The sequence below is a fragment of the Telmatherina bonti genome, assembly GCF_933228915.1.
Source record: "Telmatherina bonti genome assembly, chromosome: 10".
NCBI classification, from domain to species: Eukaryota; Metazoa; Chordata; class Actinopteri; order Atheriniformes; family Telmatherinidae; genus Telmatherina; species Telmatherina bonti.
In genome coordinates this window covers 31,599,625-31,626,854 of record NC_136628.1, presented here as the reverse complement: position 1 = coordinate 31,626,854, position 27,230 = coordinate 31,599,625, and the positions used below count along the sequence as shown (strand labels likewise).

The following is a 27,230-nucleotide window of genomic DNA, read 5'->3' as shown; positions in this document are numbered from 1 at the left end:
CATGTAAATATTATAAGTTTATCTTATTTCTTAGCTCTGAAGACCAACATAAATAAAAACTACTTCATAGATGCCAATGTACACACAGTACACACAGTACTAATACCTGTAAACGGTAAGACAACAGTAGACAAATATGTACTTTCTTTCTCAGCTGCATATTTATTTTCAGCATCCTTCTTTTCTTTTGTAATTATAAATGGCAAATATTATGATTATCTTTAACTAAAACAAACAAACAACAGAAAAAACAAACAAAAAATATTAAATAAATTTAAATTAAATAATTAAATAAAGTGCAAAACTTCTCAAAGGTATTGATAGAAAGTCATTTCTCCGGTTACATAACAGCAGAATCACGACGACTAAAACATGCTGCTGAAACCAGGATGTTTTAGAAACGTGTCACGTTAGGACACGTTAAATTTGACATCTTTGTATTTGTAGGGTGAGAACATTAAGCAGGAGGACAAACTGCTGGGACAGTAAATCTACCACTACAGGTGTTCGTATGAGGTTGGGAAAAAAATGAAAAAGAGTCCGTACTGGACTTACTGGTTCCTGGTCTGGCATCAGATACATCTACCAGTGGACCTGTGGCCTGTGAGAGTGACTGGTAATGGACGGTGTGTGTGACTGTGGACGACTTCTGCTTCTGCGTCTCTCCGAAGTCGTTGTCCGTCAGCAACACAGTGGATCTGTCGTCTGACGGGGAAACAACAGGCACAAGTTCAGCGAACTCCGTTTCTGTGTGAGAAAACGTCTTCAGCAGAGCGTCAGCAGGCTGCTCACCAACGGTCTCCATGGTGTCCCTCTCTTCGATGAGCAGCTGGGCTCTGGGGATGTCGATGTGCATGCGCAGGGTCTGTTGCTGTTTGTTTATTGGCTCTGCTGGACGCGTGTTTTTACTGAGAAGAAAAAACAACAGAGTCTAAACAAAATGAATTTCACTCAAAGTGATCTCAGTGAGGACGCTGAACTCTTACCTCATGAGCATCTCAGCCAAGCTCTTTGCATCTGGAAAACAACCAGCATCATTTTAACAGGCGAGAATGAAGGTAATGGATGAACTGTGAGGAACTGTGAGCCCGCCCTCGTCTCACCTCGCAGCCTCTTAAGCCGTTGTTCCCTCCTCCTCCTCCTCAGCACCAGCAGTCCGATGAAGATTACAACAATGCCCACCAGCACGCAGGAAATGGTCACCATCATCTTCAAACCCTCGCCGCCACCAGAGTGGTCCTCACTCACATTCGGAGCCTTCACCAAAGGAGCGATGGTACCTGTGCAGAGGTTGAATGACAATGAAATCATTGATATTTAAAGACTGGAGAACAGATAAGATATTCTATCCGACTGATTAGCATGATGTGGCTTCGTGTGTCCCAGCATTATCTAAACTCACTGCCATCATAGCTGAGCGTTGCAAACTTGAGTCTCTTCTCAGCGTAGCCGGCGCTGTTGTAGACCTTCATCTGCAGCTCATACCAGGTGGCCTCCTGCAGGTCGTACAGGATGTAGCTCTTGGTGAGAGAGGTGCGCTGCGCCGTGGTCCAAGTGGGCGAATCTACAGAGCGGTACTCCAGGGTGAAGGAGGTGATGGGGCATCCGCCGTTATTCCAGCCGTTCAGGTTGAGCTTGACCCGAGTGGCGTTGATGCTGGTGAAGAGCTCCTGTTCTTTTGAGTACTGAGGTTCTGTTTTTAACAAAGGTGGAATAAATGATAAATAAATACAGTTTATAGTTTCAGCTTTTTGGTTAAGTGTGTTACAAACAAACAATGCAGTCCTGTTCCTGTTTGAATCTGTGTGCTCTGTGGCTTCTACCTTTCCCATGAGTCTTTGCTTCAATGATCTCGCTGATGCGTCCGGGTCCCACTGCATTCTGGGCAGTGAGGGTGAACTTGTACCAGGTGCCACACTTGAGGTTTTCCAGCCGATACGAACGCTCGCTGGGACTGATGGCAAAGTTACCCCACTGCTCGCTGTTATCCTCCGAGTACTGCAGGATGTAGCCTGGTGACGGAGACAGTGGACATGAGATTAGCAGTCATGGGGTTAAACTTTGTTCATATAAAGAAGATGAAGAGGTCTGACCTCTTATGGAGCTGCCTCCATTGTCTCCTGGGATCCAAGAAAGGGTGATGGAGGTGGTGGTTGTCTTGGTGACGGTGAGGCGAGGCTGGTCTGGTGGAACTGCCACAAAGAAAGAGATAAAACTCTTCAATGACACAAAAACAACATTTAACTTCACAAAAATGTAATTTTAGGCATGAAAAGATGATTTTGTGTCCAGTGTTAGGGAGGGTTGGCTTGGTTGTGTTGTCATGGCGATACCTTGAACCTGCAGATTGAGGACGATCTTATCAGACCCGAAGCTATTACTGGCCACACACGTGTAGTTCCCAGAATCCTCTGCTTTCACTGTGCGGATAACAAGGCTACCGTTTCCATGGACACTGCGTCGGCTGTCAATCACAACAGGTGCAGGGGTTCCATTGCTGTAACATAAATATGTTCATAGTCAACCTTATGATTATAAGAAATGCAGCATTCACATACATGAATGTACGAGGAACTCTTTGTGATTTATTTGCACTTTACTCACATCTCCTTCAACCACTTAATGGTTGGAGACGGATCACCAACAGCCTTACAAGGCAGCACGATGTCCCTCATCCAGGGGGTCGTCACTGTCCTGTTGAATGTCAGGATCCGAGCCGGAGCTGGAAAATGACACCAGTGCTTTATGAGTCCACACAGATAAGGCTTTAGAAAGGATGTCAGCATGGCGTGGTTGGTAGAAGCTCTTCATCATGCTTGGTTTACTTTCTACTGTCTAACCCTGAGTCAAGGCTGCAGAGTCAGGGCCGTGACGGGGTTTTCTGTCTGAGCAGTGGAGCAGGGAGATGAGGACATCCATCACCTGGACCTTCGGCAGGACATAAATGTCCTGATAGGAGCGGTGGGTCATGACTCCAGGCACCATGAGATCTATCAGGACATGCAATCTGCTTATCAGCTCTTAGCAAACATGGCGAGGGTTGACAGGGCCAAAAGCTGGGTTCTTTGCGTTCAGCTGATACACTGATACTGGTCTTCTTATGAGGAGATACTGGACAAGGCTCTGTTCATCCACTGAGCTTTGATGCCCAACTGCAGGTTTAACGTCAGACTGGGAACTTATTGCACATGAAAAGGGAGTCTGCAGAGAAGCTCCGCCTACCTTCGGCCATGGGTTTGACTGTGATGATCTCGCTGCCGTTTCCACGGCCTGCAGCAGTGACGGCCACCACCCAGATACTGTACTGCCGGTTTCTGCTCAGGTTGGGGATGCGGTAGAAGAAGACGTCTGGTGCTGCTTCAAATTCACTACTCACCTGGAGAGGAAGGAACATTTAGAGCGATCATAAGTCAGGTCAACGTTACTGTCACTAGCAGCATCATCGTGTCTTCTGATAGGCTGCCACAACCATGTGACACAGAGAAAATAAACCAGAGCAGGATTTTAGACTTGGTTTTATTGTCCAATAGTATCGATAAAGACGTTCCATCTTTATTTTAACCAGTGTGGAAAAATACATGCTGTTCAATAATCATTTCCTTTTAGATTATCCATTTAAAAAATATCAAAAAGAACGTCTGTGATATCAAAGTGTCTGTAAGGTGTGTGTTTTACCGTAGGGTGTGGGTTAGAGCAGAAAACTGTGTATTTCCTGATGATTCCATTGACTTTGAGAGGAGGAAGCCAGGATACGAACACCACGGAGTTGGATGCAGCGGCCGCCTTCACACCAGCTGGAGGACCAGGAACTGAAAGCCCAAGATGGACAAGTTTCTTTAAGGAGCTTTAACGTAGAGAGCAAAGAATCTTAACATGTCAGTAAAACATAGGTTTTTTTTTCCCTTAATCTACTTACTAGGGTGGGAAATAGATTTTTTTTTTTTTTTTTTAAAAATCGAATATGGAGATTTTTTTTCTTCACAATTTAAAAAAAAATTAGTACGAAAAAATTAATTTTTTTCAAATATTTAAAAAAATCCATTATAAAATTTTTTGTCATTTTTATTGTCTTCTTGGGCATTATAGCAGCAGAATGATGGTCTGGCTACTATGTTGTTTTTTCCTGATTAAATCAAGAAAAATGAAGAGCAAAAAAAAAGTTTTATAAATTTTTTCTTTTTGTTTTTACTCTACAAAAATCAGAAATATTGAAAAATTGTAAAAATCGCAATTTTAAACAAATTGGCACATAAAAAATCTGAATCGAATCGGGACTAAAGCATATGGTCACAGCCCTACTTCCTACCATCCTCCTTGGTGCGGGTGTAAATCTGTTCACTGCGAACACCGTCGCCTGCTCTGGTAAAGGCCAACACCTGGATGCTGTAGTTGGTGTATTTCTCCAGCCCATCCAGTTCCAGAGATGGCTTTGAGGTTGTCACGTTCCTGATTTCTCCAAGCTCTGAAATACAGCAATGCAGAGGAGATAGAGGAAGCAGATAAAGTCAGTAGAAGCTTCCATAACATCCACCAAATCCTGCAAAAAACTAGAAATCAGAAGTACAGATCACAGCTATTGATTCGTATCCAAAACTCCCTTCACTACATGTGTTTTGTTGTGAATTATCCAGTTATATCACAGGCTGTCAATGGTTAAAGATGCCACTAATATATCACACAGAAGACCAGGCCGAGGTGTCGCAGCGCAGCCTTGGGTATGATTTCATATTCAATCACAAAGTTTAAACAATCCTTTATCCAAGGTCTGCTGTTGTGGCAGGCCTTGACAGGCAGCCAGCTTCCCTGAGCTGCTGGCATCCCAATGACTGATGTCTCATTGTGCTTCGCTTGCTTTTGTCCCAGTGTTGTCCTCTGACCGCTACCGCTCCTTTTCACCTCACCTCAGAGATCTACAGCAGGACAACATGTTGTTGATGTGGTAAAATCACAAATTTTACCACTAAGAAGACACGATGTGGGACGTGCATTTTATATTAGATAAGCATTAAAACCCAGTGGTGGTTATTTTTTCTTCTTGTACAGCATTCTTGGTTTATTTTCTACAGTCTGAACCTGAGTCTAGACTGCAGACTCAGACGTGTGTAACGGTGTTTCCTCTTTGTGTGAACAGTGGAGCAGAAAGACAATGACATCCATCACCTGGACCGCAGGTGTACAAGATTTCTCATGTCTGCGACTTAACATTGATGCCCAAGACTCGACAGTCAGAGTTAGCTTGCATAGTAACAGTGGGCGAATGCTCAAAGCTGCATTTAAATGTTATTTGTAAAAATGTTGCCCAGTGCAAATGCAAAAAATGAAGATAATAATAATATAGCCTCATGATTGGCATTTACTGTTAGTGTGTGTTACTTTATACATTTATTTGTAGCTTTTGTCCGAGGGAAACTCATGTTTCAGACGTTTTTTCTAATAAAAAGGCCAAACATTTGCAGACACTGTGACGACTTGTTGCTGCTCTTCATGATTCAGTTGAAGAGTTTCTGCTTTCAGACTGTAGATGTGACAGCATTGTCTTGTTCATGGCTGGTACTGCTATTTTTTTTACCAATTAATTTGTTGAGTTGACTGTTTAACACAAAGCTTTTTAAAAGTGAGAAACACCTTGAGTTTAGTATCTTGCAGATGGAAACTTTAAGATGTAAACCGATGAACTTGGGGGATGAACCAGCAACGTTCTGGTTGAATGTTAAATGCACATGGCAAAAAATCTCCAAACGGGCTGATTTCAACAAAACTGAGATACTGACACAGTTTTCACCACTGCAGTTAGATAGAAATGATGGCTGCCTTTGTTGATTAGAAAATAATACTACACTAGTGTGGCATAGCTAGTTAGGATGTTAAAAGTATATATTAACAAGTAAATGTTAAATATGAGGCTATACTTTGACCATTTGCACTGGACAAATTGTTTATAGAAAAAAACATTTAAATGAAACTCTGAGCATTGGCTCACTGTTACCATGCAAACTAGCTCTGGCTGTCAAGTCCTGGGAATTCATGTTATAAAGGCAAACCGACATGATGTGACAGCGCGGGGGGCAAAGGTAATCACACTGTCACAACCAATCCCACCAAGTCAAACCGGGCATGTGACAGTACCATGCCATGCTGTCTGACTTCCACAAGGCCATGCAGCTGGCTACCAGAAAACCTTTTTCTGACACTGAAAATCTGCATAGTCTGAGAACAGCGAGCAGATCATCTGTTAAAAAAAAAAAAAAAAAAAAAAAAAAAGTGTGTTTTACCTCCATCTGGTAGGTTGGCCCAGTAGATGACTCTGAAGCCCAGCAGGTTGCCGTTCAGAGCGTCCTTAGGAGGCGTCAACCAGGACAGAGAGATCACCTCTGGAGACGTGGCGACGGCCTGGACATTCTCTGGCGGGCGGCTGGGCACTGAGGGAAGAGAACCAGGATGAGAACGCTCAAGCATCAGAAGACATGAGGACAGACGGCATGTGGCAGTACCCAGAATGTCCACTAGGTTGTGACAGATCCTCACACATGACATTAAACTCATTCAGAGTGTATCATGCATGTAATTTGCCATGTTGATCATTCTTTATGCAGTAAGATATTTAGGTAAAGTATTTCAACAGTGAGGTTGATGTCCCAGCTTTGTCTTACCGTCCTCCAGCGTGGTAGCAGCCACCTCTGTGGAAGACGGCCCCGTTCCTGCGCTGTTGCTGGCCTGCACCACAACTCCATACTGGGTGAACTTCTTCAGGTTATCCAGCACCAGGTTTTCTGCATTGTCCCCTGTGGTCTCCACACTGATCACACTGAACTGGTAGTTTCCACCTGAGCTGTACTCCCTGTAGCCCACCTGGTAGCCCCTGATGGCCCCGTTCTGGAGGTGCTTCTTGGGTGCCTGTTGGAGGAATCATCTGTTATTTAAGGAGACTATATGATGTCCTTTTTTTACTCACTTTTCTGATCTATTTATTAGAAACCAAACTACTAAATGAAACAATTTTCTGTTAGGATGAGATGAATGAATGAATCACCAGACAGATTTGGCTGACTGTCCTGATAAAGCCAAGTTAGGAAATCTGGTGACATGTATGGAGCAGAAAACAAAGACGACACCGCACACTATTAATGTGTTGTAGTTACACATATATGCGTCTAACATCACTTCTTCCTGATTGTCTCAGTTCTCAAAGACCCCAATTCCCCCCATATTTATTTCCATGACATGAACCAGGAGATAAAGGAGGTGAATCTTCCTCCCTTGGTTCTGTCTCACTAAAAGGTGGACATCCATCATATTTCACAGCTTCAGTCATCGTCCCTACTTCAGCTCTCATCCCTTCCCCTCTGACCTTTAGTCGCTTCTCTGTGCTTCACATCCATCTTCCATCAGGCTTTACCCCCTCCCTTTAAATCAGACCTCAGTAAAGCTGAGCTTCATGACAGCACGGTCTTTGTTAATGTAACAGCATCACAATCCACCCAAACTGTGATGCCAAAAGCGAACAAAGCCGAGCAACCAAAACAATTTAGTTCTCCACATCCATGGAAGAGAAAATATGCAATGTCATACATTCATAATTTGTGTTTATTATTTGCATGAGAGAGTGTTGCATAAATAAAGTTTTGGTTTGATTAGATGCAATGTTTTGCTATTTATGATTCAAGGTACAGAGTTCATGAAGACACATTTTGTTGTTGTTTTTTTTTCTCATGTTTAGAAACACTTATTCGATCCTAACTGAAAGGTTGTTGGACCAAAAGGTTCGACTCAGAACTTTCTGCAGTTCCCTTTGCTTCAGGCTAGCTTTGTTTTCTTGTAGCATTTTTCAGTAGAAACTGAAAGTTTTCTTCAGCTCCAGAAGATGAGATCCTTCTCATTAGATTTGTCAGGGTTTGAAGAAATATTTAGAGGTTTTACTGACGCAAAATCACTAAAAAACACTGTAGAAATACTCTTTCACATATAACACAATGCAAACTGCCCTTACTATGGCAAGCCTGACAAATCAAACCCGGTTCTTACAAGACTTTTAGGTGTTTAGAAGCAGACAGTTTATAAACATGCTGCTTAGAAACAATATCTTTCCCAATGTTCATGAAGTAAAATGTAAAAAAAAACACCAAAGCAGTTTGTCCACATGAAAGAGGATCCTAGACTTCCACCCTCACCCGTTTGGATCAACTTTGCACTCTCACAACATATAAACAGTGGAATTAACTTACCCTCCATGTGACTCGGATGCTCTGAGAGGAGAGGGCTTCTAGCTGCACATCCTGAGGTGGTCCATCAGGAGCTGAGAAAAGATCATCAAAACGTACGTCTTTTAGAGCTCTCAGATGCCGGACTGAGTCAGTCTGTGGACAAGTGTGATGGTCGTTTTTATGAGTAACTGCTGAGGGTGAGGAGAAGTGCTCTGTGGGGGCTGACATTGGGGCGAGATGAAGGGGATGGGGGGGGGTAATTTGCAAAAGGGGTTCAGGCTCAGAATATTGACTGTGGTGTGACATTTACTACTGAGGCCGCTAATTGAAAAGTTCTGCTTTTAGCACAGGGTCAGCATGTGTTCAATAATGCAACAGAGCCAGCGGGCCGATGTCTTCAGGCTGCTCAGTCCCTCTTTTTTGTCTGAAGCCCTTTGTTCACTATACACACCCCAAATTCTCCTCTTGACTTGTTTGTTTTAATAAATCAGGTTTGTTTGCAACCGCACAACAATATCAGCATCATTTAGTTGTGTGCAGGAAGCAGATATGTACGGAGGAGCATCTGCTCATCATCACCTGCTTCATCAGTGGTGATGGTCAGCTCATTGCTGGCTTCGCTCTTGCCAATGAGATTCTTGGCGAACATGCGGATGTTGTAGGTGGAGGAGGGGTGCAGGTCGATGATGGTGGCTTGGTTCAGCTGAGGTGAGACATCTTTGGTCTTCTGAGCGGTATCCCAGGAGGCTGGGCGAGGAAAGGCCAAGGTTTATTGGGGTTACAGAAGTCAAAGCAGAGGTCAAATCAAGCTAAGTGCATCAGGACATGCTGCTTTAAATCAGAGCTGACACTAAGTGAATGGAGGAATTATAAATGTCTCAAAGTGCATTTTTCCCCTCAACTGGTTCACATAGGAAGTCACATGTTATGCCGTCTCTCATTGTGCTTACCTAGAAGCACTCCATGTTATTATGGATCTAATGGACTTGTACCTGATTTATTTTTGCTCTCAATATCGAACCCTGTGATCGGACTGTTGCCATCAAAACCCATAGTCCAACGCAGTGCGATGGTTCTGTCCTTCACCTCTCTGATCTCCACCTCTGGAGGATCTGGTGGCTCTAAAATGCACAAAGTAGAACATGAACAGCTACTGTGTGCAGCTGGTGTGAGGACTGAGAACATCGGCTGTGTGGCTGTACCTTGCACTGTGAGCTGTATGATTCCTCTGTCCTCGCCAAAAGAGTTGATAGCATGGCAGGAGAAGAAGCCGGAGTCGTCCCTAACTGTCGGCATGATCTGGTGGATGCAGCGGGATGAGTTAATGACAGTAATTAACTGGTGTAGATCATATTTCACTGAGCACTACAGTCCTGTTAGTGGTCCTGATGTGACAAAATGGTTGAAATTACAGGGAAGCTCTCTGACAAGTCAACATGGGGTTTCCACCGCAAAGGTCTAAAAATTTGGTTATTTCTAAAAATAAATAAATGCATATCTGTTTCCTTATATATTTTTCTATTCAACTACTTTAATTTGGATGAAAATTGCCCATTATAATAGTCATGAGGAGATAAGAACAACAAATATTCCAAAACATTTTTTTATGAGTTCATCACATCAGTTTTACATTAAAAATATACAACATTAAATTCAAGTTTGTGCTGTAATAAAACAACAAATCTTTAATATCAAATATCCTTCCGATCAGCTTGGAACGCCTCATTTGGGATTTTCTCATCCAAGCTAAGGTGACTGTATGAACCATCCGACCTTGTAAAAGTCCATCTTAAGGATCCTCAGATTCAAACCATGAAGCTCGTTCATATCATTATGTCAAACAGATGGCTTTAAACTGTATGCACGAGAGCACGGCCTCCTACCTGCAGCGTGGAAATGACTTCATCGCCCACCTCCTTGACAGAAACCACATAGCGTCTCGTCTCTGGGTTGATAATGCGTTCCTCCTTCTCCCATCGCACCATGATGGGTTTCTCCCCGTGTGCTGTGCAGCTCATCTTCTTCTCTTCCCCCTGCGTGGCCAGCGTGGTGTTGGGGTAGGATGTGATCATGGCAGGGACTGAAGTGAAAATAAGACGGGGAAAAAAAGCAATATTTTTTTAGATTCGCAGATGATATTAGTGAAGCAAGGAAGCAAAATTATTTATATGGCATATTTGTACATAAGGTGACTAGATGCGGTGCAGATGATCAAAATACTCAGACAGACAGAACAAAACATGGAAAATAACATTTTAAACATACATATTCAGTACATATTCAAGAAAATCTGTGAAAATAAAAACTCTCCACCTTCAAACAACAGATGTTTATAAACAACTGCATTATTATGACAGTCAGTCATTTTCTTAACCGCTTTGTCTGATGAAGGGTCACAGCAATCATCGGGCGAGAAGCAGGGTACGCCGTGGACATGTCGCCATCCCATCGCAGGTTATTATGACCATGAATTAAACTGAATTCCTGATGGGGAATTTACTGCATCTTTAGCCTCATCGTTTTACTGTTGCGAGCATGTGATTGGCTGATAGCTGAAAGTCATTAAAAAGGAACGTTACAATTTCTATTAACCCTTTACAGGGCACTTGAAGAAATACCTTGAAATTATAAAAATTTAACCTAAAATGTTCCTTCTGATATGTACCAAGACCTCCAATCTGTTACCTTTTTTAAAAATTTGTTTTATGCTGAAAATGAAAGAAAACAAAGTGATCAAAAATAGTAAATTGCCTGATAAAGGGTTAAACAAAATTTTTAATCAAAATGAAAAAAGGGAATTAAAAAAAAAAAAATTCACAACAGAGCAGACTTACTACCAATAAAATTAAGTTAATTGTCGTAAAAGTTGAACAATCACATAATTCTTGTTTTACTAACTTCAATTGTGTGTTTTTTTTTTTTTGTTTTTTTTTATCTAATATTGACTTTAATAGAGCTTTATGTGTGTTGAACTATATTTCACTGTTGTTTAAAGACACATCAGAAAACTTTTTGACCTTAAGACTCCACGTCCCGGACTTGTTCGATGACACAGTGACATCTATCCTACGTATCTCTGGAGCCGCTGCAGCCCAGAAGCATCCCGAGGCAGAGAAACTGCACATTAAATAACTTTTACATCGGGACATGATGTTTCATTTCACCGTATAAAATGGAACCGGCTGTTTTGAACATGCAACGTGTCATGATGTGCGTTTTGTATCTTTAGTTCTGGTTTCCTGTTTTAGTTTGTAGTCTTCCTTGTTTAGTTCCCTTGTGTCTTGTTTCTTGTTTAGCCTTTGTTCGTGTTCTTTGGCTTCACCTGGACTCAGTAGTGTTTACATTACACCTGTGTGTTGTTTGGTTTCCCTGTAGTTACGCCTTGTTTTCGGTTTCATTTCCAGTCCATTGTGTTCGCTTTCATGTGTCAAGTTTTTTGGATTAAAACATCTTGGTTTTGCATCCTGCCTCCCGTCCCAGCATTTGGTTCCACATCTCAACCACGAATCTCGACACAACGTTGCTGATTCAGCAAAAACAAAACAAAACAAAAAGAAGTTTAAAAAAGACAAAACATGAATCATCGTAAGATCATCTTTTGCTGGCAGGAGAGAGCGAACAGGTCACGTAGGACATAAGAGGAATGCAGAATTAGCCGTCGATGGGGGCGGGGGTATGTGAAGGGTAAATGGTAAAAGTTCTGTAGTGGGTCTTTGAGTTTGTTTGAGTTTCTCTCAGTCACTTGATGTATCATCTTACAAGGCATCAAACTCTCTTAATTAGAAGATATCTATCATGTTTAAACAAAATCTCTTATTCCTCATTTGCAAGACTCCACTTACAAACTGAACCTTATATTTCTGTTATATTAGTATATCAGTGATGCAAAACATGGAGGTCTCCCTTTAATATCGTGTTGTTGCAAACACTCAAATCAGAGGGTCCTAAATGGTACAGTGATGCTCTAACGACTCTCTGAAGACTCAACACTTAACGCACACTAACGACATCCGTGGCTCATTACACCCACAGCAGCGTGTATAACAACCCTCTACTCCCAGATGCTCTCACACAACACAAACACAAGGAGGAGCGTGCACATCAACATGCATGCTCCGTCTTATTTTCTGTCTCACACACACACCCAAACACACAAAGCTTGACTCTGCTGATGTGATGAAAAGTGTCAGGCAAGAGGTTGCAAACATTTAAGCCTCATCTCTTATTCACTCAGCAGCCATTTGGGGCTTGTCGATGGAAAAGAACGCTGATCTATTTTGCATGAATTTTTTTGAGACACTTTTGAAAGTGGGGGAGAGAAAATAGCTGCTTGGGCTTTATGTAAACGTTATCGTTTTAGAGCGCAGCATCTTTAATTTTGCAGTGTATGCGGCTCAGAGGTGGCAGAAGGAGATGTTGACACCACACTGAGCTAGGTGAGAAAATGTTAGGGGGTGTGTGTGTACTGCAAACATCAGACAGTTCTATTTTTTAGAAATTTAGATGGAAAATTGACTAAATATCTATATTGTGGCCATTGAATATGACATATAAATGTATCACAGCCCATCTTTTGAGCCAACAGTTCAGCTGCACTTCTGGACTAAAACCATTTGTTTAGATTGGTGCACATGCAAAAAGAGATTATTTTACTGATTGATATGAATAAAATCCACTTTTTACAACAATAATACGCCATGAGACAGAACAGAAAACAGGCAGATGCATTTATAAGTTTAAGTAAAACACACAAAATTAACTAATGACATGAGCCAATAAGCTGCATCGCCTTTACTGAGGAAATTACCGCCATGTTGTGCCATGAATTTATTTTCTTCACTCATTTTAATGGAAAGAATCATTTTGCAGTGCAGACCACACCTCTGCTGACATCCAATAAAGTGTGTTCTATACCATGACTGCACAAGATATCAAAATGTTACTGTCATGGTGATGGCAACACGAGGAACACGTTGGAAAACGCTGCTTAGCTATCAACCTTCATCATCACAACGTTCTGGTTTGAAGTGAAAGGATAAACACAACATCCACCGTCCATCCATTTCCCTAACTGCTTAGTCCAGTTCAGGGTTGTGGGAAGCTGGAGTCCATCCCAGCAGTCATTGGTCAAGAGGCATCGTACACCCTGGACAGGTTGCCAGTCCATCACAGGGACAAACAATCATTCACACTCTCTCCTAGGGACATTTTAGAGTAACCAAGTAACATACATGTCTTTGGATGGTTGGAGGCAGCTGGAGTACCCAGAGAGATACACATGAGGTTAATACCAAGCACTGAGGTAGTAGTTTGAATAAGTCACACTGTTACATTCAACAATTATGCTTCATATTGCACATTTTCCTAAGATGATGGCAGTGGCTGATTCTGCTGAGTTTATATACAGGATTGGTTCATCCGCCAGCAGCTTGCAGAGGATTCATCCTGGAGGATTGATCACCTTCAAAGATCTGATTTGATGGCAGAGGAGCTACTAAATGCAGCTTGATGCATTGGTCTGGAGTTTTTAAGGATGTTTCCGTTTTCTTTTCATTCCTTTTCCTCCTGTTTTTCTTAGACTGTCTCTATTTACAGCTGGGACAAAAATCTGCCATGCACCTCCTAACCAACACATGTAAACACAAAGATATAAGTCCCGTCATGTTGGCGAGGCTCCCTTACTGACCTGCCTCTATGAAAAGCCAAACTAAAGACCTGTTTATTTAAGGACTTTGAATTGTCTCCATGAAAGGTGCTATACAAATAAACTTACCTTGCCTTAAAAAAACTTTCACTTTCAGTTCTTTGATAGTTTGTGTTACTGGTTTCTGTACTGTAACCACTTTCACTGCTTTAACATGTTAAGTATTTATTTGTTTTTAAGATGTAAAGCATGTTAGAGCAACGTCAGCATTGTTGGAAGGTTGTTTTAAAACAAACTTTGACTGACGACAGAGTTAACTTATTAGATTAGATTTAGGCTTTTACTTTGTTTGTATAGGTTATGTCTTTTCTTGTTTTGATAGTTTCATTGTGTTTGTTATTTTAGCTTTGTCCCATCCTGAAGTAACTCACAACTTGCAAAGAGTTTCATGAGGTTGGACAATGTCTCCATGACTGCTTGTGACCTGAGGAAGATGCACCGTTTTCACATTGTGTCTGTGTAGTCATGTGGAATCTATTATATAACTACAGAACGAGTGACAACAGGAGAATCTATGCAATTTGTGTGTATGTAAATTTAGCAGTGTACCAGAGTGTGTGCCTTTGAGTGCTTGCAGCCAAGCTGAGACAGCCCTCAGGCGCACTTTGGGCTCCTGTAATTGTTGCAGTGATGTGTTTCTTTAATATCCAGCAGAATCATGGTGACAGAAGGCCAGGAAGACGTGAAAAAAAGACAAAGGAGAGAGAAGAGAGAGGTGAGAGGAAGGGAAAGGGGATTCTCCTTGCAGCAACTGGTCTGATCTGATTCAGGATTTAACATAACACGTGGTGAAACACACACCAAAGACAAGCTTTCATGTTGGATCTCCTACAGCTGACACAAGAGGTTTATCTTCTCCTTGATACTTATTTTCCAGTTTCATTCATACACTTCTCTGAAAAACACTGAATGTACAATATGTGAATGTATATACACAATGAATCAAAGCATAGATGACTAAACATACACAGACATAATATAACCCGACATGCTCTTTGCTTCCCTTTAGGGGGCAAACGGAGGAGGTGTGTTTTAGAGGAAGAGGAAAGAAAGAGACGGCATTAAAGCTTTTCATAAACTAAATAATAAAAAGAGCATATAGTGTGTGTTTACTGCACACTACAAAGTGTCTTCTGTGGAGGTGAGAGGAGCCCTGTTCCTCCACAGCAACGCAGAGGGCAGTGATGATACACTTGAGCCTGCAGGGGATTGTCGGGGATAGACTGGCTGCTGATAGGCTACTCCCTTGATACAAAAGACCCCCACCCACTCCCCCCTTCCTCCATCTCTCCCTCTCTTCTCCCAGGCTCCTTTTCACCTGGCCAGGTTACCATGCCAACCAGCATCGGGCAGTCTCTCCCCACCTCTCCTCTTTCTCTCTAGATTCTACTCTTAAAAAAGGGGCCATTTCTAGTAGCCAGGAATAGAAAATGGACCTGCCATTGATTTCCACGGGACGATGATGATTACATAATCACACCCTGAATGTCGCAATGCAGAAGTTAAAAGCAATACAAAGAGAAAACATCCGTAATGTCTCTAACCGGTGGCATCAATGATGTGGATGGCAAAATGAACCAAATAGGGTCATAATCACACATAATTACAGGTGAACGGCTACCTCAGTGTGAGACCATTCATCTGTGATCAAAGAAGGAACGCAGAGAGACCGTGTTAGAGGTTCAACTGGATGTGAGAGGTGACGGGAAGGGATTGCATTTATTTCAGTATTATTTAAGTCATATTATTGGCAACAACAACATCAAGCCTCTCATCAAGTTTTTACTTTTCATTCCCAAACATTTCTGTTTTGTGATGGGTCAAGCAGCTTTACATCTAAACTGTAATGAACCCTGCAGGGGGAGTATTTTCCCAACAGATTACCAGCTATCATCTGTCTGTAATAACACTGTTATTAAAAAAAAATGTGAGGAAGCTTTGTTATAAAATAGACCTGATGGTGCACCATCTCCTCCTTGACACACACATACATGTGCTGGCATAATCTGAGTTGCACCCATGTGAGAGCTTTAGAGTGCTGGTCTGCCTCCTACATGGGGTGCATGGCAGTCCAGTTCAAGCCACAGGGCACCTCGGCTCCATGGCACCATGAGTGCAAGACAAGAGGGCACGAGCTGAGATGCATCTAGCTTCTTGCCCTGGGGGCAGACTGTAAGTGGGCGCTGGGGAAGAGAGGGCCTGGATGGGAGCTGGGGGAGGGGAAGGACACCAAGATCGCACATAGATGACTGGTTCACTGGCCGACTGCAATGTACTGAAATAATTCCCTTAGCTGCACAATTGGCTTGGATATGAAGCATGATAGCAAATATACGCCTGCAGTCTGGGCAGACCTCTGGGCAGAGGAGGCCTCGATGCAAATTGGTAAATAGGATGAAATAAAGAGATCATGAGAATAGGAGACTTCCGTATGGTGTTCTGAAGGACGGTGCTGTTGGGAGACTTCTCAGTGACCACGAGGCCATTTAGCACTGCTCTTCAGAGGAGTTTCATTACATGTTCTGCCCTCATCACTGTCTTCAGACACTATGATGTCTAGCAGGCTTGATTGGTCTTAATTTGCCCTGATAAACATTGAGTGGCTGTTGACTGACTCAGATAGCATCCGCTGTGCATTGGTAATGAACTGTAGAGAGAAATTACATTAAAATAATCTCTCTAAGCCTCCACCTGCAACCAGCGTCAAGACACAACAAAAACTTTACTGCTATAATAACCAAGCTCATGAAGTAAAAAATAAACACAAGAACAAGCGCTTATATGCATGCTTACACAGTTTAATCCGGGTGCAGGGAGGAGAAGCTATTTCTACTGGCTGTTAGTGCAGCGATGGTGTTCGTGCTGGATGATGCATGGTGTATTATGACGAGACATTAGCCTATTCACAGACACTCATAACAATGAAAGTGCCAAGTTATGACATCACAATAGCTGCAATTCATTTCCTTGGGAGTCCACCACAATAGGCTGGTAGAGTGGGATCTGTCTGAAGCACTACATTAGCCGTCTGCTCCATTATCCTTGTGTAATGGCTGCACTGCGTTGCTCTGTATCTGTGCCTTTACATTAAAGGGCAGAGTCTTTTGTGAAACAAACAGCTTTGTGTGCACTTGTTTGCTCACCTGCTTCACATACAGCAGCATCTTAACCACGCATGTTTCTGTTTCATACATCTCAGAGCCTCTGATTTCAGCCTATTGATTTCTACTGCATGTGTACTGACACATTTAGACAGCCAATAATGCACAGTGAAGATCATACTATCCATCACGTGAGTGTTTCAGCATGCGTCAGCTTGTGTGCCTCCCTAATTGGCTCCTAAGCCTCTTAAGTCGCCACCACTGCTCAAGTGGTGTTGGCTGGCCTGAATAAACAACATTAAAACAGCGCACGGTGTTCAGAACATTACAGCCTCAGATGTTTTAGTGGACTACACAGTACGTGTAAAGCACAGGAAGAAGCTTCAAGGGTTAATGAGCTCATTGTCTGAATGCACACACTCTCACACACACACACACACACACACACACACACACACACACTAAACACACAGGGGAGACAGGATGAGGTGTGGCTCCTCTTGAGATTCAGGCTACTACAAAGAGGAGACACAAATCAGGACAGCAGTGAAATCCCAACAGTTGCCTCAGGAGCAGAGCGACTGCAGACATGCAAAACAGCAAAAAACAAATATCATTCATGGGTGTTATGAAGACATGTTGTTGAAAGGTGATCAATAATGTGGTTGAAAGAAAAGTTTAACCAGTGGCAGAAGCTTCAAGGTTGTGAAAGATGTTTTGGTCCAAACAACAATGCAAACCAGAGTTGGCTGGACTGAGTGGCCCCAGATGTTGCAGGGATTTCTAACTGTGAGAACTTCTGTTGACTTACTCTCTACTTTCATTTCTTTTCTTTTCTTTTCTAACAGTTTTTCATCTTTTTAGCTCTTCATAACAACACGCAACTCATAAGCTAGTTCTCAGTATCAAACCTCCAGGACGCCAACTGATTTGCAGGAATCATATCATGTAAAACAAACTGGATTTTTGGTGCAATATTTAAGCTAAAAGTATGAAGAATCATTTAGTGAGATACTCAGGTGAAGTCCAAACAGCAACTAGTTCAATAAAATGTACAAATACAGTGGAAAGTGATAAAAAAAAGAAATGATTATTGGTGATTATTATTAATTTTTTCTTAATTGTCAGTATGGATGTGTGTGTACAGCTATATGATATTCATATAGGGTGACAGCTACCAAGTTATGTTTGTTCTCACTCATTGTGAATATGTCCATTTTTTTTATGTGTTCAAGTTTATTTTTATATTATTATTAGTTACCACAAAGTCCTTCATGACATAAATCAAATTTAATATATTTTACTATTGGGGTCTAGATTTTCACTTATTTTTATTTTATTTTATTTCCTCTGCTCCTGGTGCTTATTATATTATGATGCAAGCAGCTCTGATGCATATGTCAACAACCCTGTATGACAAACCAAACTGTATTTGTTAATCTGTTTGTTCTGACACTGTTATTGATCGAAAAAGCAATAACAAATTGTAATGATTTAAGAAAAAGTAGTAACCAGGAAGTCTAGTACTGTTTGTATATTTGGAATAAAATGTACATGAATGAAAGAAGTTAAGTCAATGGACACCTTCATCACATAGACATACAACCATAAACACACTCTTACGAGTTAGAATCAGTCATTACCCTAACATGCATGTTCCTGGAAAGATTTTAAAAATAGAAATCCCAGCGGAGATTTGAACTTGGATTCTTCATAGCAGAAGGTGATTACAATAACCACCAGTCCACAAAGGCAACTTCTTGTTAAATTTACAGTGAAATACATCTCCTACCCCTGCAAAGCTCCATAGTTCACACTCAACTCCAGCACAGGAACATTTCTATTGGCCTGCAGGCTGTTTGTATAATGTCTTATTAACTTTAAGACAAAAAAGCCTGAGAAGCTTTTTAAATCTACTAATATCACATTCATGTACAGAAGAAAACAAATAAACTTCCTAAGCTAGATTTAAGCAGCAGTCTAATCACTGAGAATAACTTAATAAAAGTATTTCTGGATAAGATTGTTGATCATGTCTCTGTTTTTGTTCATGTATGTTGGTGCAGTCAGACAGGAGGGGTCATGAAGGAGTTTTAGCCTATCTGGCTGCGGCTGGCAGACAGCGAGACACTCAGCAGGGTGTGCTCTGCTCTGGTTTGATAAGAGCCACAGGGACATAAGCCTATCTAGCAACAGCGGATCAAAATGAGCACCCAGCCACAATACACCAGCTGGAAATGGCTGTGCACACTTACAGACTGGATGTCTCTGCAAAATCTAGATGTAAAGTGTCGTACATATCATGATCTAATGTTAGTTGCTTGTTTGCACCACATATTAAGTATCCATTCTTGCACTATTGTTGTGCAAACCTTTTAAAACCTGCCTCTTTGCAAAGATAAAGAAAACTAAATAATGCATCACTTTCATTGCATATTAAATGCTCTTTCAACCTGAAGATGACAGCATTCCTTTATTAATGAGTGTAATATGAATAAAACCTTATGGTCTCTTGTTTGGAGTTTGTTATGCATATTACAAGCTCCTTCAGAAACGAAGCAATTTCTCCAAGTTGAAACTCAAACTACAGCTATTTAAGTTTAAATTATTAACATAAGCAAAAACAAAGAACAATACTTCCATGCATAAATATTAGAAAAAAGTTTCGAGGATGTATTTAAAACACTTTATAAAGGCTGAGTGGGATAATTCTCCACTAGAAAATGCAAAAGGCTAAAGATAGGAGAGGACCCAGATGGATGCAGGCAGGAGAACTGACATGGATAACCCATTTCTTCTCCAACCAATCCTCAGTCCTCTTTTCTGCATGGCAACTCCTGTCCGTATCAAAATTCAAGGCTTGATAGAGGCAAGCGAAATTCTTTGACCACTGTACTTTCACCTAAAGATGCTACAGTGCTGCACATGTGTCTTTCATGGCATTCATTCTGGTCGACAACACGATCCCAGCATAATTAAGGCATTTCGCTGCTGTTATGTCCTGTCATAAAGCTAATTCCAGTTTAACTCTTATGCTTCAGCACAAACCAGGGATGTCCAAAGTCAGGCGGAGGCTGTGCAGGAGTTTGGTATGTTACTGCTTCAACACACCTGATTCATATTAAATAGATGATGCAGTTTATTAGTTCTGCAGAATGACTCATTAACTTGAGTCAGATGTGTTGGAGCATGAAAACATCTGCAGGACTGTGGCCCTTGAGATCATGAGCTGGACATCTGAGGCATAAATGTTTTTTACATTACATCTGACAACCTGGACATGCACATAAGACTTACTTTTGACGTTGAGATACATGGACTTGCTGACATCAGCCCCAACATCGTTGCTGACCCGACACAGGTAGAAGCCACTGTCCTCTTCCAGCACATGCTTGATGAGCAGAGAGCCGTTCACCAACACCTCGATCCGAAAGCCTGAGTTGAGGGCGATGGGTTTGAACTGAGGGACCCCGGCGCCTGTCGGAGAAGTAAATTAACATTACTGTTACATCCAGATTAGAAAAAAACACAGCGGCTGGTTGATATTCTGATCACCTTTGCTAAACTGAATGAAACATTCACAGTATGACCGACTCAATCTCTGAAAATTAAATCCTATAAGATGAATTTTCTACAGAACAGATGGAGCTGTCAGCCCAGCTAAAGCTGCTGCCCTTTAAGTGGCATGAAGAAGAAACCTGACAGCAAGGGACCAAGATCAAATGCTGTATGAATGGGATCTGTTTGACATTAAGGCAAATTACAACATTTAACAACTCTTAGCCATGTGATGTGATGTGAGGAAGTGATAAGAACTTGTCTGACGTAATTTGAGCTAAATGTGGTCTGTGTGGAGACTTAATAGGAAACTGCAGAAAAAGGGAAATTAGTGAATGTATAAAACTTTAAGATCCTCAAATGAAAGATGGAAACAGATGGTGCCAAACTGACCATCTCGAAGACCTCACTGACCAGTCTCTTTAACCTCTTTAATCTGGTTCTGCTTCACTTTATCAGAGTTGATCTTCACAGAGATAATGTTCTGATCTGAATGCGGTTTACAAATAAAGCTGCCTCTTTCAAAAGAGATTTTCATTTTCATTCTGCAGAATTTTGCTGTTTTTATGACGAGCCTGAAACTTTTTCATTTGTGATGTGCCATCTTCCTTTATTCCTCACTACTGATAACACATTACATAACTATCGTCCCTAAAACTCCGCGTTCCGAACTTGTTAGATGACACAGTGACATCTATCATGTGCATTTATGGAGCCACTGCTGCCCAGTAGCGTCCCGAGGCTGAGAAAGCACATTAACCAACTTTTTTATCTGGGATGCTGCATGATGAGTTTACCTTCACACGCTACAAAATGGATATAAATACACCGGCTGCTTTGAACGCACACTATCACTGAAGAAATGCATGAATGCAAGAGATGAGAGTCATTAGTCATAAGATTGTCTTTTGCTGACTGGAGAGATCTCACAGGTGAGGTAGAATGCAAGATGAATGTCAAATTAGTCGTTGACGAAGTGTGTCCTTAATACATACTTATATTAATGCATATTTATCAATCTCATCAGTGTTCTCTTTATTATGACTCCAAAAATATTCAAATGAATCTTGGGGTTGCAGAGAGCAAAATATTTATAGCTGCAATTTATATGCAGAGGCATGAAAATATACACAGGGCTCAAGGGTTAAAATCTCATTGCATTCTGCACAATGAGAAACAAAACTCAAAGTTGTAATAATTTCATTTATTTTTGCTGTTTGTTGAAACATATTTAATGTTTGAGTACTATTTATATTAAAATTTGTTTATTCATAGAAAAATTAGAGTCTTTGTAATCCAGAAAACACACATTAAGAAATCCTTTAATAAATCCCACTCAGATCTGTGTGATCATGCCCTGCAGTTGCCATCTATCCATTCTCTACACCAGCTTCATCCTGTTCAGGGCTGCAGGCTGCTGGAGTCTCTCCCAGTTCAGACTGGATGAGGGACAGAGTGCAGTGTGGCCAGGCTCAAACCCAGAACCTTATTGATGAAAGCTAACAGTGCTAACGGCTTCACCACCATTCCACATGATTATGTTGACTAACTTGCTCTCTTTTATGATCAGTCTGACATAAACTCAGCTTTTTAGAGCAGCACAATGTCCTACAGAAGAAAAGCCAAAGACATTCATGTAGAAAAACAAAAAGTAAAAAACATTAACCATGCTTTCGGATCATTGATGTTGCAAGATTTAAAATTATTTTATTACACAAACTTTCAGCTTTCAGAGACATAAACAACTCTTGTTGTATTTTCATGCTCACAGAGCTTACGTAGAGATCTGCATTCAACCTCAAAGCTGTAGATTATTCTCAAAAAGAATTTCTAAGGTGGAGCTTAAACTTGCTGTAGGGGACAAAGAAACCAAACTGAAAACACACACAAAAAGGCTCTTTGATTTAGAATAATAACCAGAACACAGGAAAGGCAAGTTACAAGAACAAGTGTTTCAAAAAACTGTAAAGTACTTGAACTAAGCCTGAGAGGCTCCGCTGCGTGTTGTGTGTCAGGTGTGTGCTTACCTTTAGAATACTCCCACTGGATGGTGGGGACAGGATAGCCTTCAGCTGAGCAGTTTAATATCACAGACTTTCCATAGATGCCATCCTGATCTTTAGGTTGCACCACAAACTTAGGAGGAACTGTAAGTAAAGAAGCCATTAAGCTTTTTATCTAGAAGAATCTTTTTTTTTTTTTAAAACATTCCTTTTGGACAATATATGTTGAATGATTTATTGTGTGTATTATGACTGTACACTGTTTAAGTTTCATTGTAATGGAATTTAATGTGTATTACTATATTTTTCATGATGTGAAAATTTTACGGTGCCATTGATAAGGAGGTTTTGGACTAAGTGTCCAACTTCATCCAAAACCCTTTTTTGAACTTAAGAAGCTTGTTTAGTTTGTTGTTTGTTGTAACCAATATTTGTTCTTTTTAAAAGTCTATTTTTTAGTTAGAAATAAAATTATTATGAATATAATATGAAAATTTTGTAGGCAAGTATGTGCAAACCTTTGACTGCTATTATATATATTCAGGGAAGAGAAGATAAAAGACAAAATCCAGAACCCGTCTTCCTCACCTCGGACGATGAGTTGACTTTGGTGCTCCACAGCAGCAGCCTGGTTTCGTGCGATGCAGGTGTAGTTGCCGTTGTGCATCAGTGTGAGGTTGGAGATCCGAAGGGAGCTTGTAAAATCAATGTTGTCTATGGTGACACCCAGGCTGGCTGGGATTGGCCGACCGTCTTTCTGCCATGTGATGAAGACAGGCTGGTCACCTGACATGACCACGCAGGGGATGAACACCCGTTGGCCGATAGAAAACCGGGGAAACTCAAAAGGGTGGATGGTAGGTGGGACTGTGAAGGAGACATATAAATTAATTTTCCCCTCAGGCATGTGGCATACATGCATTTAATTTAAGCTCTCGAACTCATTCACCACTTGTGCATTAACAGGCAGCTGGTTTTTCAAACGTAATGGCTGGGAACATTTACTAAGCACCTCCATAGCAACTCATTAGTCCCAATTCTCTCTTTATTACCTTGTGTTTCATGTCAGAATATGCTGCGATTATGCAGGGATGCAAAATGCACAGGAAATATTTGAGCTCTCTCACATTAAGCAGTGTAATTCTCTGCTAAACAACATGCATATAACATTCACTCTTTTTTTATTTTGCTCTCTGGGGACACTCCATCGTGAGAACCAGATGCTATGGAAAATTAATGATTTAAAATACCATTGGAATAAGCAGCACTTCAGGGCTTATTTAATTCACAATAAAATAGGCATAATAGGCTCCTGGGGATTCCCTCTCGGCAGCGGTGGAATGCTAAGCAGCTGAGAGGCAAATTAGCCAAGGCGGAATAGTGGCGTAGCTTTGTCTGTGCTGTGTGATTCCCCCTCTTTTGCACACTCGTTAGCACGTCAAGACCCGCCGAGGAGAAGGAGGGGGGCTGGGATTGCCTATCAACGTTTCAAATTATGCATCGTCACTGAAGAAAGAGACCCATCTGAGGTTATCATCATCTGGCTCCGCATGGCATGGCTGCATATTCAGATGAGCTCCAGATACGCTGGCGGAGAAGATGGAGGTGGTGCTTTACTATCTGTGATGTGTTTTTTATTCACAGGTCGTGTAGCAGAAATGTCCGCCTGTATATCTGTATCATCTCAGTGTCGATTTTGATGTGATGCCAACATACACGTCGGCCAGGGTGACTATACTGGGTCAGTATGCAGGGTGATGAAGCGATATCAGCATGCTGGGAGATTAATATAGTAGCCATGAATACTCTGTAAATACTACAGTATGATGCTGTGTATGAACCATAGACCGTATATGAAAGATGGTCGGAGCCTTCGGCGGTTAAAAATGAAGCCTATGCGGAAGTGCAAAAAACTGCAGTTCCCCCTTCATCCGCTAGGGGCTCCAAGACAGAGCAAATCTCCATAGACTCCCATGTTAAAAAGACCAACTGCACGGCAGAAATAAACATGTGTACAGCCTGGTTCAAGGTATTAGGTTTAATAGGTCAGGTTTACCTTCATGACAACTGTGGGGGGAGTGAATTTTTTTCTAACTCGCCCGTTTAGAAGTAATTTCATATCAAAATTCTGCATATTTAGGGGCGTGTCCTTTTGATTGACAGGTACCAATCTCCCGCTTCAAGTAAGAAGAACGTAAAACAACTGTGGTTTTTAGCCGGTTAACAACGTGACTTAGCTTTAGCCCGCTCACCTCAGTTAGCTCGGTAAGCTCTTAGCTACAGAAAGCTTGGAGTTCGCTCGATGTCAATCATCCACCATGACGCACACAGCCCCCCTCTGAGCTCCACCTTTTTGCCCATATTTGTATTTTTCGGGCGAGACGACACACATGCCTCCGCCAAGATGGCGATGGTAGGAACCGCCCACCGAGCTTCAATTCAGGACTTCAGAAACCTACGGGTGACGTCACGGAGGCTCCATCATTCTCTATATACAGTCTATGGTATGAACATAACTAATAAATGTTCTAAGTTGTATACATAACACCAAACCAGTGGTGTAAGTTTGGGGTATACGAAGTATACCCACTTCTTTTTCAGTCGGCATTGACTATACCAACTTCTGTGATTCTGCTTTTGCAATTACAAACACCTCTACACATGTACCTATGTCAACCAGCTGCTCAGCTAAGGTGAGACATGCTACATTGATGCAGTTAGCCATCAGCTATGTTAACTTTAGCCTGAACGTAGACAAAATAAAGATATATGTGTATATGTCTATGAGTCTGTCTCTCACTAGTCTGTGTGACAGTATTGGTTTAGTCATTTTATAACACTTCCTCCTTAATCAAAGAGCAGAAATTAGTTTTTTAGTTTAGTTTAAATATTTTATTTTTTAACGAACAAATGAAAGAAGAAAAGAAATAATATATGTACATACCTATACATACATATGTACATACATACTTATACATTCATATACATACTAAGGATGAAAATAACAATATTATGTAAGAAAGAGCAAATATACTGACGGGTTTTTGGGGTAAACTAAATAAAGTAGTCTTTCATCTCACTTTTTCTGAAACAGTGGTATTCTCGACTACTTTTTTCTGTTTTTAAAAATCCAGAAAATTGAGAGACTCCCCACTTCTTGAGGGGACACTACAGCTCCGCACCAAACAATAATAATCATGTCGCAATACACATGTACAATTAAAACCAGAAAATTGGGATCATACCTTTCACAGTTACATAGACGCTCTGGTGAGTGGACAACTGTGGCTGCACCAGCACATTACAGGTGTACTCTCCTTCGTCGACATCCTTCTGAACGTCAAACAGCTTCAGGGTGCCATTTTCAAAGGCCCGCTGCCGGTGATTGTACGGCAGCAAATTGGAGTCCTTGTACCACTTGATGGAATAATAAGGATAGCCAATAACACGGCAGTGGATGTACATGTCCCGCCCAGCGATGGCAGTGAGGTTTTTCATTGGTCTGATGCTGGCAGGCCCTTGAGGACACATTGGAGAGACAACTCTCTTAAAATGATTTTGAGGCCAGGGGATGGGCTAACACATGGCTGTGCTGTGTTGTGTGTGTTTTCAAGACACCACAATATTTACATGCCTTGATTCATTCTGACATTAAAAATAATTTTGACTCTCGTGATTTGTTAAGGGGTTTCAGACTGCCTGATTAAGTTTCCCTGGAGGGATCTAAAGGATGCCTCTGGCTCCAAATCATCAGCATTGCACCCCGTGCTGCTCTATCTTCCTTCATATCATATTTGCCTTTGCCTGTCTGAGCTGCTGACTTGTGGACCCCTGTGTTTGGGACTGGAGTGAATATTACCTTTTGCTCCCTGTGACAGCTTGAATGAATGTTCCCCCTCTCCACTCATGAAGCTATTATCAGAGCTATTACTCACATTGCCGGCTTTTGTGCATACTTGTGAAAAACAAACAGAATAATCAACTGATGTAGCTCAGAGTCTTTCAGAAAAATAGCTATCTAGGATCCTCTATAACGCACAGGCATATACTGGGTTGCTACTCTTTTTAGGATGATTGAGACCCAATGATGTGAGAAATGGTCATTCCACTAGCTCTGCAATGGCATCTGTGGAGGTTTATCATCAATGGTTGGCTGCGTTCTGCATCCATGTACCCTAAAGTAGGAGCTAGGAGATTGCCCTATTTAGTCTTCCAACATGCAGAAATGAACACAGTCAAATTAAGCCAACCGGTGTGTAGAAACTACCCTATCTCTGTCTATTATAAAGAAATAGTAATGACCTTGCACCCAGCACAGAATGGCTGAAAACCCCAGTAATAACGCGACAAGACAACAGCAATCCAGTCAACCATAACCCTGAACAGCGAACAAAGCCTTCCACTCAAACACTGATGCTAAGAGTAAATCACACTGGTAGTAAAAGGCTGTCAGCAGGTGTTTTGTAAGAAAAAGGTGGAGAAAAAAGATCTCGTATATCAGGAAAAATTAAAAAAGAGAAACCTGAATCCCCTTAACAAACTTAGTCAGGTGTTTTTCCATAACCTGCACATCAGCGGGCTTTTCCAATTAAAAAGATATCAACGCAGAATATCTCAAGACATGTTGATGTGTATATGTGATGGTGTGCTGGAAGAGTTGATC

General features: G+C 41.4%; 1 protein-coding gene across 1 annotated transcript in view; it reads right to left on the bottom strand.

Moving 5' to 3' along the window:
* The window catches only part of dscama (Down syndrome cell adhesion molecule a), a gene marked incomplete at both ends in the record, with an annotated part of 89,717 nt that overhangs the window by 3,618 nt on the left and 58,869 nt on the right, over nt 1-27,230 (bottom strand). Inside the window, 23 exons of the mRNA XM_079247746.1 lie at nt 547-705; nt 793-908; nt 987-1,017; nt 1,104-1,280; nt 1,403-1,693; nt 1,824-2,012; nt 2,094-2,192; nt 2,334-2,497; nt 2,605-2,722; nt 3,223-3,376; nt 3,676-3,809; nt 4,307-4,462; nt 6,273-6,419; nt 6,651-6,894; nt 8,223-8,293; nt 8,781-8,948; nt 9,194-9,322; nt 9,404-9,500; nt 10,085-10,281; nt 20,304-20,483; nt 22,592-22,711; nt 23,156-23,434; nt 25,813-26,085. Coding sequence (XP_079103872.1) covers nt 547-705; nt 793-908; nt 987-1,017; nt 1,104-1,280; nt 1,403-1,693; nt 1,824-2,012; nt 2,094-2,192; nt 2,334-2,497; nt 2,605-2,722; nt 3,223-3,376; nt 3,676-3,809; nt 4,307-4,462; nt 6,273-6,419; nt 6,651-6,894; nt 8,223-8,293; nt 8,781-8,948; nt 9,194-9,322; nt 9,404-9,500; nt 10,085-10,281; nt 20,304-20,483; nt 22,592-22,711; nt 23,156-23,434; nt 25,813-26,085 — 3,693 coding nt within the window. The remainder of the gene's footprint in view (nt 1-546; nt 706-792; nt 909-986; nt 1,018-1,103; nt 1,281-1,402; nt 1,694-1,823; nt 2,013-2,093; nt 2,193-2,333; nt 2,498-2,604; nt 2,723-3,222; nt 3,377-3,675; nt 3,810-4,306; nt 4,463-6,272; nt 6,420-6,650; nt 6,895-8,222; nt 8,294-8,780; nt 8,949-9,193; nt 9,323-9,403; nt 9,501-10,084; nt 10,282-20,303; nt 20,484-22,591; nt 22,712-23,155; nt 23,435-25,812; nt 26,086-27,230) is intronic.